Raw genomic sequence first — 15,415 nt, 5'->3', positions numbered from 1 at the left:
AACGTGTGGCGCACCACGGAGTACGGTTATTAAGAGGAATCTGTCACCTATCATCGTTTGCACTTGCACTTTTTTCATCTATTTTTTTGCACAAACTGTTTTATGAAGACTCACTTTGTTCACGTTGGAACTGTATTACATTAATTGGATTGACTTGTGGCTATTTTTATAGCGTTTTTGCACTTCATGTGATTTTTGTTATTGCATGCGACTTTTTTTATCTCATGCGATTTTTTTTTTTTCTTTTTTTTTTCTAAATTTGTGATTTTTTTTATCTTGATGCACTTTTACATTTTTTTCGGTTTTATTCACCTTCATTTGGATTTGTTTATTTATTTATTTGATGTCATATTTCATGAATTTTCACTGTTATTTATATCCGATGTCACTTCTTATGATTTTAATGAATGTTTAGTCACTTTATTTATGTGATTTTGCTCTTTACACATATGTGCTTTACTTGAAGAATTGGATTATATTTATTTATTCACATTTATGCACTTTGAGTTAGCCCCACATATCTCTATTTACCTTATTGTGTTTCTGTGTGGGAACACTGCCGTATGTGTGGCGGCTTCTTAGTCCTCTTTAGCTGCTTTGGCTCGCCTTGGTTTTGCGCATTAGTTTTCTTCTTTGTTTCAGGTGCAGAAACGGCACCCCACATGTGTCCCCACTCACCAAATGGCGATGACCCCCAGCTTTGCAGTCTGGGGGTCACTTCAGACTTATGTGATGGTATCCAGAGAAGCTCAGGAGTCGTGTTGTGCACATCAGATCAAAGGATTTCTTGTTGGAATTTCTCAGCAGATTCACCAGGCACCAAAAAAGGATAAAATGGAAGTAATAGTGAAAAGTACTGTTTGAAAATGTATTTATTCCATATACAAATGGGTACTTACAAAATAGTTGATAAAAACAGGCATGTAAAGGGATTAGAGATGGATCCGGACGCTGCTCACGGCGCGCGTTCCAGAAACCAGGAAGTGCGTTCCAAGGAGCAGGAAATGACGTCCGTGCCACCGGAAATACATCAACATGTTTCGCCAACCTACAGGACGTTATCAAAGACCTAATTCCCGGCCCACAGAGGACTAATCGATTAGTCCTCTGTGTGTGGGGATGTTTTCCTCCTTTCCTCTATTTAAGACGGTCGAGTGGGCCGGGAATTAGGTCTTTGATAACGCCCTGTAGGTTGGCCAAACATGTCGACGTATTTCCGGTGGCACGGACATCATTTCCTGCTCCTTGGAACGCACTTCCTGGTTTCTGGAACTCACGCCACGAGCAGCGTCCGGATCCATCTTTAATCCCTTTACATGCCTGTTTTTATCAACTATTTTGTAAGTACCCATTTGTATATGGAATACATCCCTTTTCAAACAGTACTTTTCACTATTACTTCCATGTTATCCTTTTTTTGGTGCCTGGTGAATCTGCTGAGAAATTCCAACAAGAAATCCTTTGATCTGATGTGCACAACACCACTCCTGAGCTTCTCTGGATACCATCACATAAGCCTGAAGTGACCCCCAGACTGCAAAGCTGGGGGTCATCGCCATTTGGTGAGTGGGGACACATGTGGGGGTGGCGTTTCTGCACCTGAAAAGTCCTGGAGCATCTGTGGTCCATTGCACTTTAAAAGTTTTTGTTTTTTTTCCCATTGCGGATCAGAACATTCAGCACATTTATTTGGACTTTATTTACATGTTTTTTGCTTTGTATATTCACATCTGCACTCATCTACACTTGGTCACACATGTTTAATAACATTTGTGAGCGCCACATTTCCATATTTTTATTTTGGCAGACAGAACCGGAACTTACCGTCGAGTCTGAACAAAACTTATAAGGCAAATCCTGTTAGTAAATTCTGGCTAAATTGTCCCACACTGTCCATCTGCTAAGTGTAGTGAATGTATGTATCCCAGCTATATGGAGGCAAACTGGAACCCCATCCCTAATCCTCGGGTTTGCTAAAATTAATAAAATAAAGACAATGGAAGACCTTAGAGCCCTGGTGCCCAACCTGTGTCCCAAAGTCCGCATTTGGCCCTTTGGTACATGAAGTGTGGCCCTCAGACCTCAGCTGTCTTTAGTGGGAACATTGATTTGGGTAATAGCATTGAGCTCTACTATCTTCATGTAACATGTTCCCAGTTTAGTATTGACCTCTGCAGTATATCCCCAACCGACAATGTATCCTGTCCTCACTCTCTGACCCTCATTCCTTCTATTAGGTCTGCAGTGAAAGTCCTCTCAAGCATTACATATATTGAACATTATGTGTGGCCCTTTGTTGATGTCGGGGCTGCATCCGAGGCCCCCTTTGCTCATAAGTTGGCAAACAATGCCTTAGAGCAAGGGTCTTCAAACTATGGCCCTCAATTTGTTCAAGAACTACAATTCCCATCATGCCTAGCCATGTCTGTGAATGTCAGAGTTTTACAATGCCTCATGGGATGTGTAGTTCCGCAACAGCTGGAGGGCCATAGTTTGAGGATCCCTGCCTTAGAGCATATCTATACAACAGAAAGAAAAAACATATAGAAACTCCTGGTTTTCATGAATCATCTTCATTTCCTCACCTGTGTATTAACAAATGCTGACTCCCGCCGGCCCTGACCGTGGCATATTAAGGGCAGAATTTTTTTTCCCAAAATTAGGGCATTACTATAGGCCTTCTATGGCTTAGAACCGCCCCCTTTTTCTGCACACTTTACTATGCCTTTAAAATAGGCTTGCATGGCTACGCTCCTAATTGCATCTCCCCACCCTTTGTTTTTCTTTTTCCATTTCTCCATTCCCCAACAACTTCCACCCCCCTTCTCCAAAAACATATAGTGTCCTCGCTTCCACACACACCCCTGTTTTCTATTCTCCCAGCTACCACCCCCCCCTTATGTACCCCTTGATTTTTGCTGGCTTTGAGTTGTATGTAAAAATTGTACCTTCAGTGGGAATGTGTCTGAAATAAAGAATAAAAAAAACTTCAATTAGTATTACTAGTACTTAGTTGTACCATGTGTAAGGAAGCTGGAACAGATGTTGCATATGTTTAAAGGAAAGAGATGATGAGAGCTGGTTAATAAATGAATGTGCATCATCATAAATAAGAGATGTAAATGTAAATTTCCAAAAGTATTGGAATGATAATAAATGTATTGTATAACATTCCTTAGGACCCATGGCTGAGGAGGATGGAGAATGTGCTGCTGCTAGTGCCATCCCAGTGCCTCCACCACCACCTCCACCACCATTGCTACCACCACCAGCCCATGGCCTTCCACTTCCAGTGCTGGCGAAGAGCAAGTTCTATAAGAAGTTGGCAGAGCACAGCGACCCCTCTGTTGGAGGATGTGAAGAGTTAAAGAAGATGATTAAGAAGCAGCAAGATAGGTGAGTCCATCTAGTTGTGGGCAGAAAAGACTCAGCTCATTGAAGCATACCAGTATTCAAACACTTCCTGTTCCTGCTCGTGCCCCCTGGGGCATCCAGTGGAACAATCTGTGACCACCGGACATAGCAGATCACTGATCGTGGTGCCAAGCCACTGTGGTTGGCCCAGGCACCATGTGATCACTGTGACTAATCAAAAGTAAACAACTGTCATGAATTACTTTCATTCATAACAGCATTGCTTATTATTATGATCTCTGTGATTAATAAAAATTTAATTTGGGTACAGTGTTGCATGATTGAGGAATTATCATTCAGTGTGACAGCGCCGAAAACGTAGAAATGGCCTGGGCAGAAAGGGGGTGAAAGTGTCCGGTATTGAGGTGGTTAAAGGAAAAGTTTGGGCTATATAGAAAACAAACACACATACTCAGCTCCGTGCTGCAGCATCTCTCTGATGCTGCAGCTGTCCCACGTTGGCTCTAAACCTGAGAACTGAGCAATCACACATCACTGCTCTCTGCTCTGCCCCTCCAGTGCTCACCGGAGTGCCGGGGAGGGGGTGGTCACAACTGGCCTCAGTTCTCAGCCTTGCACTAATAGCCAGAACCATTTGTCAATCAGCCAGCTGAATGGATCCCAACAATATGGTCAGGGTCCTTCCAGAACCTGGAGCTCTGTGACATCAGCTGATAGAGGGCAATAGCCCGCTATAAGCTGACTGAGTCACAGAAGAGCAAACGTAAGAGAAGTATGGTGGAAGAGAAGTATGGTGGAAAAACTCTGGTCATATTTCTCTTTTAATACATTGTACATTGTTTGGTCGTTTTACAATCACATTACTTTACTGTTTAGGCTAGGTTCACACTGAAGTCTATGGGGCCAAATGTGCACCCGCACGGAAATGATTTGGGGTTGATTTACTAAAACTGGTGTACTCAGAATCTGGTGCAGCTGTGCATGGTAGCCAATCGGCTTCTAACTTTAGCTTGTTCAGTTAAGCTTTGACAAAAAACCTGGAAGCTAATTGGTTTCTATGCACTGCTGCACCACATTTTGCACACTCCAGTTTTAGTAAATCAACCCCTTTGCATAGGTGTGAACAAGCCCTGAACAAGGATTCCTCTTGTCATGCATTGTTACACAAGCGCCAAAGTGCAGCACATTTAACAGGTGTGTGAAAGGCACTGATCACTTGAAATTATCACATAGTAAAGTAGCATTTCTTACCTATTCAATAACTCTGTTTGTAAATTTAACATTTTGTTGAGATAGTTATTATAAAATGAAACAATAAACACATTTAAATTAACTTTTGTATCTTAGACCCCTTTCACACTGGGGCGGTTTTCAGGCGTTTTAGCGCTGGAAATAGCCTCTGAAAACCGCCTCCCATTCATTCAAGTGTGACTTTACACACTGGGGCGGTGCGCTTATGGGACCTTCCAAAAAGTCCTGCAAGCAAGGGGCAGTTTGGAAGTGCTGTATTTAGCGCTCCCAAAACTCCCTGCCCATTGGAATGAATGGGCAGCACTATGGAAGGGCTGCAACACGGGAGTTTTTAACCCCTTCTTTGGGGTTAAAAGCACCCTGCTAGCGACCGAAAAGCGCCACTTAAACAGCGTTAAAGCAGCCGCGGCCCCAGTGTGAAAGGGGTCTTAAAGTGGTTGTATGTAAACCCTTACGTATACCAAGTGAAGGGACTATCCTCAGGCAATACACAAAGATTAAACAAATCCTCCTACATAACATGTATTTATCTATCTGCAGTCTTCTCTTCTCTACATCTGTTCAAAGTCCAGAATTTATAAGCTTGTCTGAGGGTTCAGAAAAAAGGGATGGAGAGCTGAAGTTACTACACTCTGCAGAGCTCAGCGAGGAGAGGTCTGATAGCTGATTGGAGGGAAGGGATACACCCCCCCTTCACACAACACACAGGAACAGAGCTGAGGCTGTCACTCTGCTGAAGGTCCCACCCTGTCATCTTTTTTCTCTTGTTGTCAGTAAAAATCGTCAGAAGTGACTCATGCTGATAGTAGAGGAACGAAGTAGCAGACAGAAATGACACTTAGTGCTCTGGATTGAGGCAAGTACACACTATAGGGAGATATGCTTTTTTCTTATTTCATGTCTGAGATTTACAACCACTTTAACCAACTGACAGTATCAGGCCTAGTGCACATTTACAGTAAGGGTTTTACTGCCTCCTTAAAGGGCTAGTTCACTTTGCAGGTAAGTGGCACCTGTAAATAAGAACAAACTGTGCAGCTTTGACCAGAGCTAAATAATGCCCTTGCTTTAAGTGTAGGCCATTTACGTACCTCCCTAAGCCTGGCTTAAAAACTCTTGAAGATGGCATCATCCTGTCCTGCCTTGTTGCTAGGTTGTTGCTAAGAGTCTCCCAGACAATACCAACCCCCTCACATGCACTCTCTCTCCCTTGTTGCAGCAAGTTAAGCGATGCTGTGACAGGGGAGATAGTGGACGACACGTGTAAGGGGTGTCGAGCGCTCATTCCTGTGATGATGGGGTGAGCTGTAATGGCTGGGAGTGTCTTAGCAATGTCCTAGCAACAAGGCAGGACTGGATGATGCCATCTCTGGGAATTTTTTGGCCAGGCTTCAGGAGTTATGTAAATGGCCTACACCTATAGCAAGGGGATTGTCCAAATTTAGTCAAAGCTGCACAGTTTGTTTTTATCTACAGGCACCCCTTATCTGCATAGGCTGTTTTTTTGGTAAAGGTGAACTAACTCTTTAAGCTGCGAAGGCAGCCGGATGGGGGTGTAAACATGCTGCTGCAAAATGTATACTCTCTAGTCTTCGGCAGTCCCGCCGCCAAATGTGACCCTTTCAATTGAATGGGGCTGTTAAACACCCTCTGTCACAAGTTCAAATAAGCTCTTGTGTTTTTTTTTTTCAATGCAATTCATATGTCTTTCTTTCTCTAGATTCAGCAGAACATTGAAATGGCTTTTGTATAACAACCACATACCATCCTTGATACAGGAGGGGCCACAGTAAGTGTAAGCATATGGTTTACCTGACTTACACAGACAATAGCGGAAGAAAATCACCTTTCCTATATAGAAATAAACACTGACAGCGTTTTATGTAGTTAGATTGCGTTGTACATTTCTGCTTTGTCCTCCTACTTTAGGTGTGGTCTGGTTGCCCTATGGATGGCAGGGGGTCTTTTAGACAACACCAAAGAAGTCACATTGGGAGCAATTGTAGACACTGCCATCTCTAAAGGATATACCGCCCTTGGGGAAATGTTCTCAGGTAGGTGAGTGTGCCAGAGAAGTTTTACTTTACAATCTGCTGCTACTGTATGATAATTCCCAGACATGAGCACATCATGTCGCCCATACATTTCCCATCTAAGTTGCAGTCAAGCAGATCTGTGGAAGATTTTTCCATGCATGGTGATGGCCAAAGCCAACTGTGTGGTGGGTGAGGGACAATAGATGCTGCCTTACAAGATTCTCATATGTACTCACAATGTATGACTATATCCCCCATCCCATATATTGTAAGATGTGGTGTTAAAGGATAACTCCACTTTTGTGGGAAAATAAAATGGCAAATAAAAAAAATAATAATATAGCGTGTACAAGTCATATTGTAATTGAATGTTATTAAAAATTAGTTTTCCTTTTCAATCTAATTTTCTATAAAATGCAATGCAATATGGCTACCTGGAGGTGTTCTGTACACAAATGGTGTACAGAACGCCCCCCAGAAATGTGATTGGCTGCTTGTGTGATTGGCTTACTAATTTTTCCAGAAGTCTGCACCAAGTTACAAATCAGATTTTGGGCATCCACTGTAACAAAATTGACATTTTTAGTGAGATACTCCCAAAGGGAAATCACGTCTAAATGGATGCAGACCCTGCCACTTTCCTCATTAGAGCCCTGCAGGTGCAGCGGCTGATTGATAATTCTAAAATCACTCTCATTCACATTAATTTTCCACATGGACACAAACAATCAAACAGCTATTTCTTCAGAATAACAAAAGGTAGGGATCTGCAACAACGTTTATTAAGATCCCTGCAATGTATATAGATCATCCAGAGGGGAATGTGTTTTTTTTTCAATAAAAGTGGAGTTACTCTTTAAGTTATCAGCTGTCCATATCATTAGAGATTGTGCTCACATGCACCTCAGATCTTGTGACAGGGTCTCTTTAACCGCTTCCCTCCCGTGCTATAGCCGAAAGACGGCTACAACGTGGGCTCACATTGCAAGGAGGGCGTCCATGGGCGTCCTCCCATGATCACGCTTCCTGCGCGTCCCCTGCGGAGCGCATCGGCACGGATCTGTGGTCGCTGTGTTCTACCGACACAGCTGATCACAGATCAGGGTAACGAGCCAATCACAGCAGCTCTTTACCATGTGACCAGCTGTGTCCAATCAGAGCTGATCACAGTGTAAACAGTATTCGACGGTTATCTGCATTCTTTTCCTCGCGCTAACAGAGTGTGAGGAGAGGAGAGCCGATAACTGGCAAATCCACACAGGGGACATCTACACTGATCATCAGGGCACTGATCATCAGTGTCCTGATGATCAGTGCAGCCCCAACAGTGCCCACAAGTGCTGCCAATCAGTACCCATCAGTGCTGCCTGTCAGTGGCTATCAGTGATGCCTATCAGTGCAGCCTATCAGTGGCCGTTAGTGCAGCCTCATCAGCGCACATCAGTGAAGGATAAAAATTACTTATTTTCGAAAATTTTATGACATAAAAAGTTTTTTGTTTTTTTTTTTTAAATTGTCTGCCTTTTTTTTTCGTTTGTTTAGCAAAAAATAAAAACCCAGAGGTTATTTAATACCACCAAAAGAAAGCTCTATCGGTCTCAAAAATTTTTTAGTTTGGGTACAGCGTTGCATGACTGCGTAATTGTCATTCAAAGTGTGACAGCGCTGAAATCTAATAATTGAACTGGGCCAGAAGAGGGTGAAAGTGCCCGGTAGGCAAGTGGTTGAGAAAATCAAATGTTTTTTAAAAGTTGTTTGTTTTTCTTTTTGTGGGCTGCAGCACTGATTTGGATGGCAGACATGATGATGCCCGCTGGTGGGCAGTTATATTGCTGATTATTTAATCTGCTGATGAAAGGTGTGCTTTAAATTTAGAAAACCAGAATAAAGAAACCATAAAGATAGTCACCTGCAGCGCCACATGATCAGAGTGCAACAATTAGTCACACATTTATATAAAGTGCAAAAATCAACTTATATTTCACCTTTAAATCTACTTTAGGATTGATGTATTTATAGTTATGTTAATTGTTTCACTTTATATAGATGTGTGACTAATTGTTGCACTTTGTAATTAATTGTTGCACCTTGATTGTGTGGCACTGCAGGTGATTCTCTTTATGGTTCCATAGGGTTTTTGTATAACAACCTTCCTGCTAGCAGCCTTCTTTATCACAGCGCGGACCTTATATTAGATATTAGAATAAAGGAAACATTATTGTGTCATTAACAATTCATCAGAAGTGCTTCTCCTTTCCAACCCACATTGCAATGGAAAAATGCTGCTTGCAGTAATCAACACCTTCACTTTCCTATATCACGTACAAAACAATGAACAGCTCCGATTCCTGCATTCCTGGCTGTCATTTGACGTGTGAATAAAACTTGTTATTGCAGCTGTGAATATGGCCTCTCTGGCAGAGCAGATGTTTGGCTGTCAATGTGAGCTGCTCAGCGGTGGGATGGATGGAGAAAACAGAGAACGAATCCTCCATCACCTAATGGCTGGACTGCCGGTACTCGTCCCGTATCCTTTGCCAACGTTCACATTGGTCTACTGTCAGCACAGGTCTCACCATCTTATAAACAACTCCACAGGACGGTTGTATGGTTTTTTTCAGTAGTTCGATTTTTACAGACTTGTGATTTTGAAGACCATTTTTGCCTCTCTTATACATAAAGTCTGCTTCATGAAAGTATCAGGACTGGACTGGAGATGTCATGACAGACCCAATTATATTGAAGTATAGAGTTTGATTACACTAAAGCAATTTCCATCAACCTTTTTTTTTTTAATCAAAGAAAAGTGTATAACTGTAAGGTACCTTTCACACGGGCTGTCCAATCAGATCCGCCTGTCAGTTTTTCAGACAGAACTGATCGGACCTTGCAGTCACCTCTATGGAGCTGGGGATGTCATTGCTGACATGTCCACTGACATCCGCCGCTATCCGATCTGATTCTGTCGGCCAAATCCAGAAGGATGGTGGTCCTATTTTCCATCTGTCCGGTGGACCAGATTAGATAGGATCGGATGGAAACGGACAGACGGTCGGTTTCATCCGATTTCCCCATAGAGGAGAGTGGGACTGTGCCTGTATTCGCGATGCACAGCGGAGCGGACCTGCAATTCGCCTGCTCAGCAGGAATCGGCGGGGCAATCCCCTGCTGAGTAAGCAGAATCCGTTCCATGGAGGCGCCCATGTGAAAGGGGTCTTAGAGTCATTTCGATAAAGATAAAGAGGGAGATTTACTAAAACTGGAGCACTCAGTCCGAGACTCTCCCTCCTGATTGGCTGAGACACAGCAATGGCGCCATTGGCTCCCGCTGCTGTCAATCAAAGTTGGCTAGCCAATCAGGAGAGAGATGGGGTGGGGGGCAGGCCGAGGCTCTGTTTCTATATGGACACAGGGAGCTGTGACTCGTCTTGAGTGCCTCCATAGCAAACTGCTTGCTGTGAGGGCACTCAACAGGAGGGAGGGGTCAGGAGTGCCGAAGAGGGACCCGAGAAGAGGAGGATCCGGGCTGCTCAGAGCAGGTAAGTATGACATGTTTGTTAATTTTTATAAAAAAAAAAAAAAACAGACTTTACAATCACTTTCAGCTTGTTCAGTTAAGCTTTGACAAAAAAACTTGGTTTCTATGCAGAGCTGCACCATATTTCGCACTCTCTAGTTCTAGTAAATATCTCCCTCTGTGCCAAACTCTTCAGTTAACAACTTTCAATAGAGTTGCATGCATTCTGCAAAATGACCACAAGGTGGCAGCAGAACGCAAGAACGGTATTAAATTGCTGTATATAGTCCAAATCTATGAAGTTACAGACCTTGCACTTTAGGCATAGTCTTCTTATTTATTTTCCCCCCACCCACCCTGCTGCATTAATACTAGTGATAGACTGTATCATAATTGTAATTCACTTTCCTTGGAGCCTATCTATAGCAACATATACATCATGATTGGTGCTCCGTCACCATCCAACCCCCAGGACCATCATAACTCTATATAAAAAGGAACTAAAGCCCAGTGCTCCATTTTCCTTTACGTATTTTGCTCTTAGTTATACATTTTTCCTACTTTTTTTTTATATAATTTATTGGACAAATACTGTATATATTTTATCTATTTTAAAAAGAGGGTTATTCCAGCAAGTCAGACTTAACAGTGAGGTTGTCTTTCACATATGCTGCCAACTTAAAGTATAATTCCAGCTAAAGCCTAACTAGTCTTAAACATGTTCCCTGCCCCCTCCTAATACCTATACCAACTGACCTGTGTAAAAAGAAAAAAAAAAAGATGTATATACATAATGTTGGGGGCTATATGAATCCAGTATATAAATAATAATATACTTACCTATTTTCATCCTGCTCCGGCCCGGTCGTGATCCAGCTCCCCTGTATGAGAGAGTGGCGGCTTCAGGGGAGAGGAGCGAGCGCAGACAATGGTTACACCATGTAGCCTATGGGTGATGTCATTGCTCGTGGCTTTCACAGCCCTTATCGGGCGCTCATTTTATTTCCCTGCAGCCACCACTGGCTGACACAGGGGATCACGTGACCGAGCTACAGTGAACTATTTACTTTTCACAAAGTCACACAAGAAAACCCTGGTGCTGAATTTGATTTGACTTTTTTTTTTATGAGTAGTTCTCCTTTTACTTTGAAAATAAATACATGTGGATTCCCAACACAGCTCACCCACATTATGTACATCTGTTCATAGGTCTGTTCACTTAACGACTTTGCAGATATGATGAAGATTTTAATCATGAGCCATGCCAGAGGAATGGACACCGGGCACACTGGGCTGTGATCTCAGGTACGAGTGAACACAACATTATCAGAGACTGGCACAAACAGTATCCACAATAGCTCCATGCTAATGACAGACAGATTGAGGTATACCATAGGTGGTGAACATTGACATTTTTTATTTTGCTGGAGCAGTTTTCTTCCTTGAGACACTGCTGGGGAGCATATCCAGGGCATGCAAAGTAAATCAGACGCATGCTCAGTGGAAATGTTCCTTGTGACTGAACTCCGGGATAAGCAAATGTCTTTTCAGAAGAGATGTGTATTCTTCCTTGAATCTTGGCATGCTTGGTGTATTTATTCCAGATCTCTGCAGTAATCCAGTGCAAAACTACTTTACAAGGTAATATCTGGGTTTATAAAAGCATTTGGTGCTCACAAAGTGGATTTATGAATAAACCGAAGTCTTCCACTGTGCCACATCCAAGAATATATATACAAACAATCTTAAGCCGACAGGATTTCTCCTGACGCTAAAAGAAATGTTGGACTTTATTGGCACACATGAGACAAAGTATGATGATAAAAAATGACTTTTATTACAAAAACTATAAAAACACATATACAATGTAGCTATAATCCATAAGGCCATAAACCTAGTTGGAAGGGCCTGGTATATACTATATACCTCATAAAAGGATAAGGAACAGAGACACCTTAAATCATTTGTTTGAATTTAAACATACAGTATTATCATACAGGTGTGCTTGTTCAAATCCAGAAGGGCAACGCGTTTTGCTCAAAACATAGCTTCTTCAGGACCCTGGAGTATGAGGCATTATTCAACATGGCTGAAATATCATGCTCTGTGCAAAAAGACAGTCTTGGGAGTGGACGTAGGGGCCTCAGATCTACCACATTCATCCAGTAAGGTGAAGATATTTATGGGATAGCCCAAAAGGTTATAGGTGTGTCTCCATTATATATACACAAAAGTAACGCTAAACTTAGGAAATTAGTGTATTCCCATTTATTTACCTTTACTTACTTCTGTCATGGTAGTGCTACTTTGATTCCCTATTACCCCTTTTTTTCATACACATATCGTGACTTCGTGTATACCACCATTTTCTTTGTTGCTAATATTTTTTGCTGAGACACGGGAGGCATAGTTTGGTTGTGTTTAGTTTATTGTTTTCTTGTATAACACTTGAAATCTCTCAATAAACCTATCTGCAATATATATATATATCCACAAAAGTGCTTAGTGTTTGTACCAGTTGGCTCTTCATCAATGCAGTTCCCAAAAATGCTAGAAAACCATGAGGGTTCCCTCTGGGTGTAACCCACACACAGGATGAGGGGAGGAGGAGGAACATGTGCTCTATGTATACCAAGGACCCCTTCATGGTAGCTATATATATATATATATATATATATATATATATATATATATATACACATATATATCCCACTTGTGTAGTCTATATCGCCCCAGAACCGCCTATGTTTAGTAAAATCACCGCCAAATATACACTGCTCAAAAAAATTAAAGGAACACTTTGAAATCCAATCAAAATGGGGAAAAATCTCATGCTGAATAGCTATACTAATATGGACTGGGTAATGTGTTAGGAACGAAAGGATGCCACATCATTTGATGGAAATGAAAATTATCAACCTACAGAGGGGTGAATTCAATGACACCCCGAAATTCAAAATGAAAAATTATGCAGCAGGCTAGTCCATTTTGCTGAAATTTCATTGAAGCAACTCAAAATAGTGCTCACTGCTTAGTAGTTTGTATGGCCCCCACATGCTTGTATGTATGCCTAACAAGGATGGGGCATGCTCCTAATGAGATGAGGGATGGTGTCCTGGGGTATTTCCTCCCAGATCTGGACCAGGGCATCACTGAGCTCTTGAACAGACTGAGGTGCAACCTGGCGGTGTCAGATTAACTGAAACATAATGTCACAGAGGTGTTCTATTGGATTTAGGTCAGGCGAGCGTAGGGGCCATTCTATGGTATCAATTCCTTCATCCTCCAGGAACTGGCTGCATACTTTCGCCACATGTGGCTGGGCATTCCCCATAGAGGAGAGCGGGACTGTGCCGTGTCTGCTCTGCAACACCAAACTTAGTGTGTTCCCATTTATTTACAATGCCCAGCCTCATGTGGCGAGAGTATGTAGCCAGGAACTAGCTGCATATTCTCGCCACATGAGGCCAGGCATTGTCGTGCACCAGGAGGAACCCAGGATCCACTGCACCAGAGTAGGGTCTGACAATGAGTTCATCTCGCTACCTAATGGCAGAGAGGGTGCCATTGTCTAACTCCAGTCCTCAGGGCGCCCCAACAGGTCATGTTTTCATGCTTACCATTATTTTGCACAGGTGATTTGATCATTTTTTACTGCCTTAGTAATTACCACAGCTGTTTCATCTGAGGGAAATCCTCAAAACGTGACCTGTTGGGGCACCTTGAGGACTGGAATTGAGAAACAATGGTCTAGCCTATAGAGGTCTGTGCATCCCTCCATGGGTATGCCTCCCTAGACCATCACTGACCCATCACCAAACCGGTCATGCTTAATGATGTTACAGACAGCATAAGGTTCTCCATGGCTTCTCCAGACCCTTTCACTTCTGTCACATGTGCTCGGGGTGAACCTGTTCTCATCTGTGAAAAGCACAGGGCTCCAGTGGTGGACCTGCCAATTCTGGTGTTCAATGGCAAATGCCAATCAAGCTCCATGTTGCCGGGCAGTGAGCACAGCGCCCTTTAGAGGACGTCGGGCCCTCAGGCCTCCCCCATGAAGTCTGTCTTTGATTGTTTGGCCAGAGACATTCACACCAGTGGCCTGCTGGAGGTGATTTTGTAGGGCTCTGTCAGTGCTAATCCTGTTGCTCCTTGCACAAAGGAGCAGATACAGGTCCTGCTGATGGGTTAAGGACCTTCTATGGCCCTGTCCGGCTCTCCTAGAGTAGCTGTCTGTCTCCTGGAATCTCCTCTATGTTCTTGAGACTGTGCTGGGAGACACAGAAAACCTTCTGGCAATAGCACGTATTGATGTGCCACCCCCAGACTGCCTGTGCAACCTCTATAGGGTCCAGGTATCCCCCCATGCTACCAGTGTAGTGACACTGACCCTAGCCAAATGCAAAACTAGTTAAAAACAGTCAGAAAGGATGAGTAGGGAAAAAAATTTCAGTGGCCTCCACCTATAAAACCATTCCTGTTTTGGAGGTCGTCTCATTGTTTCCCATCTAGTGCACCTGTTGTTAATTTCATTAACAGCAAAGCAGCTGAAACTGATTAACAACCCCCTCTGTTACTTAACTGACCAGATCAATACCCCAGGAGTTGATTTGACTTGATGCTATGATTAAAAAGTGTTCCTTTAACCACTTGCCGCCCGCCCACTGTCAAATGACGGCGGGGGGATGCGGCTCTCGTTCTGGGGTGCCGTCATATGACAGCGTCCTAGAACAACCGCTCTTGCGCGCCCGTGGGGTGTGTAGCGTGGCGATTGCGGCCACGCCATGTTGCTAGGACACGGTATGACCGCAGCTCTTTAACCATGTGATCGGCTGTGTCCAATCACAGTGGGTCACATGTAAACACGGAGATGGCGGTAATCTGCGTTCCTCGTCTCACAATGACAGAGTGTGTGGCCAGGAGAGCCGTTCCGTGGCATCTCCTCGCAGGGGACATGTAGATATGTAATCAGGGCACTGATCATCAGTGCCCTGATTACAATAAAGCCCCCATAGTACCAGCAAAAGTGCCCACCAATGCCAGCAATGTGTGCCCACCAGTACCCGCCACTGCCAGAAATCAGTGCCCACAAGTGCCACCAACCAGTGCCCATTAGTGATGCCAGTCGGTGCTGGCCATCACTGTTGCCCATCAATGCCGCCCATCAGTGCCGCCCACCAGTGCCACACCTAATTGCCAATAAGTGCAGCATATTCGTGCCTCATCAGTGCCGCCT

General features: G+C 43.3%; 1 protein-coding gene across 9 annotated transcripts in view; it reads left to right on the top strand.

Annotated features, from left to right (window-relative positions):
- Nucleotides 1-15,415, top strand: part of ACTMAP (actin maturation protease) — a 341,161-nt gene that overhangs the window by 323,103 nt on the left and 2,643 nt on the right. For all 9 annotated transcript variants that reach the window (XM_073598539.1, XM_073598538.1, XM_073598542.1 and 6 more), the window contains 5 exons: nucleotides 3,180-3,396; nucleotides 6,347-6,415; nucleotides 6,556-6,680; nucleotides 9,060-9,189; nucleotides 11,414-11,484. In XM_073598539.1, coding sequence (XP_073454640.1) covers nucleotides 3,185-3,396; nucleotides 6,347-6,415; nucleotides 6,556-6,680; nucleotides 9,060-9,189; nucleotides 11,414-11,484 — 607 coding nt within the window. In that variant the 5' untranslated portion in view covers nucleotides 3,180-3,184. The remainder of the gene's footprint in view (nucleotides 1-3,179; nucleotides 3,397-6,346; nucleotides 6,416-6,555; nucleotides 6,681-9,059; nucleotides 9,190-11,413; nucleotides 11,485-15,415) is intronic.

The sequence above is a fragment of the Aquarana catesbeiana genome, linkage group LG09 (assembly GCF_042186555.1).
Source record: "Aquarana catesbeiana isolate 2022-GZ linkage group LG09, ASM4218655v1, whole genome shotgun sequence".
Classification (NCBI taxonomy): Eukaryota; Metazoa; Chordata; class Amphibia; order Anura; family Ranidae; genus Aquarana; species Aquarana catesbeiana.
This window is presented reverse-complemented; position numbering and strand designations above follow the sequence as displayed.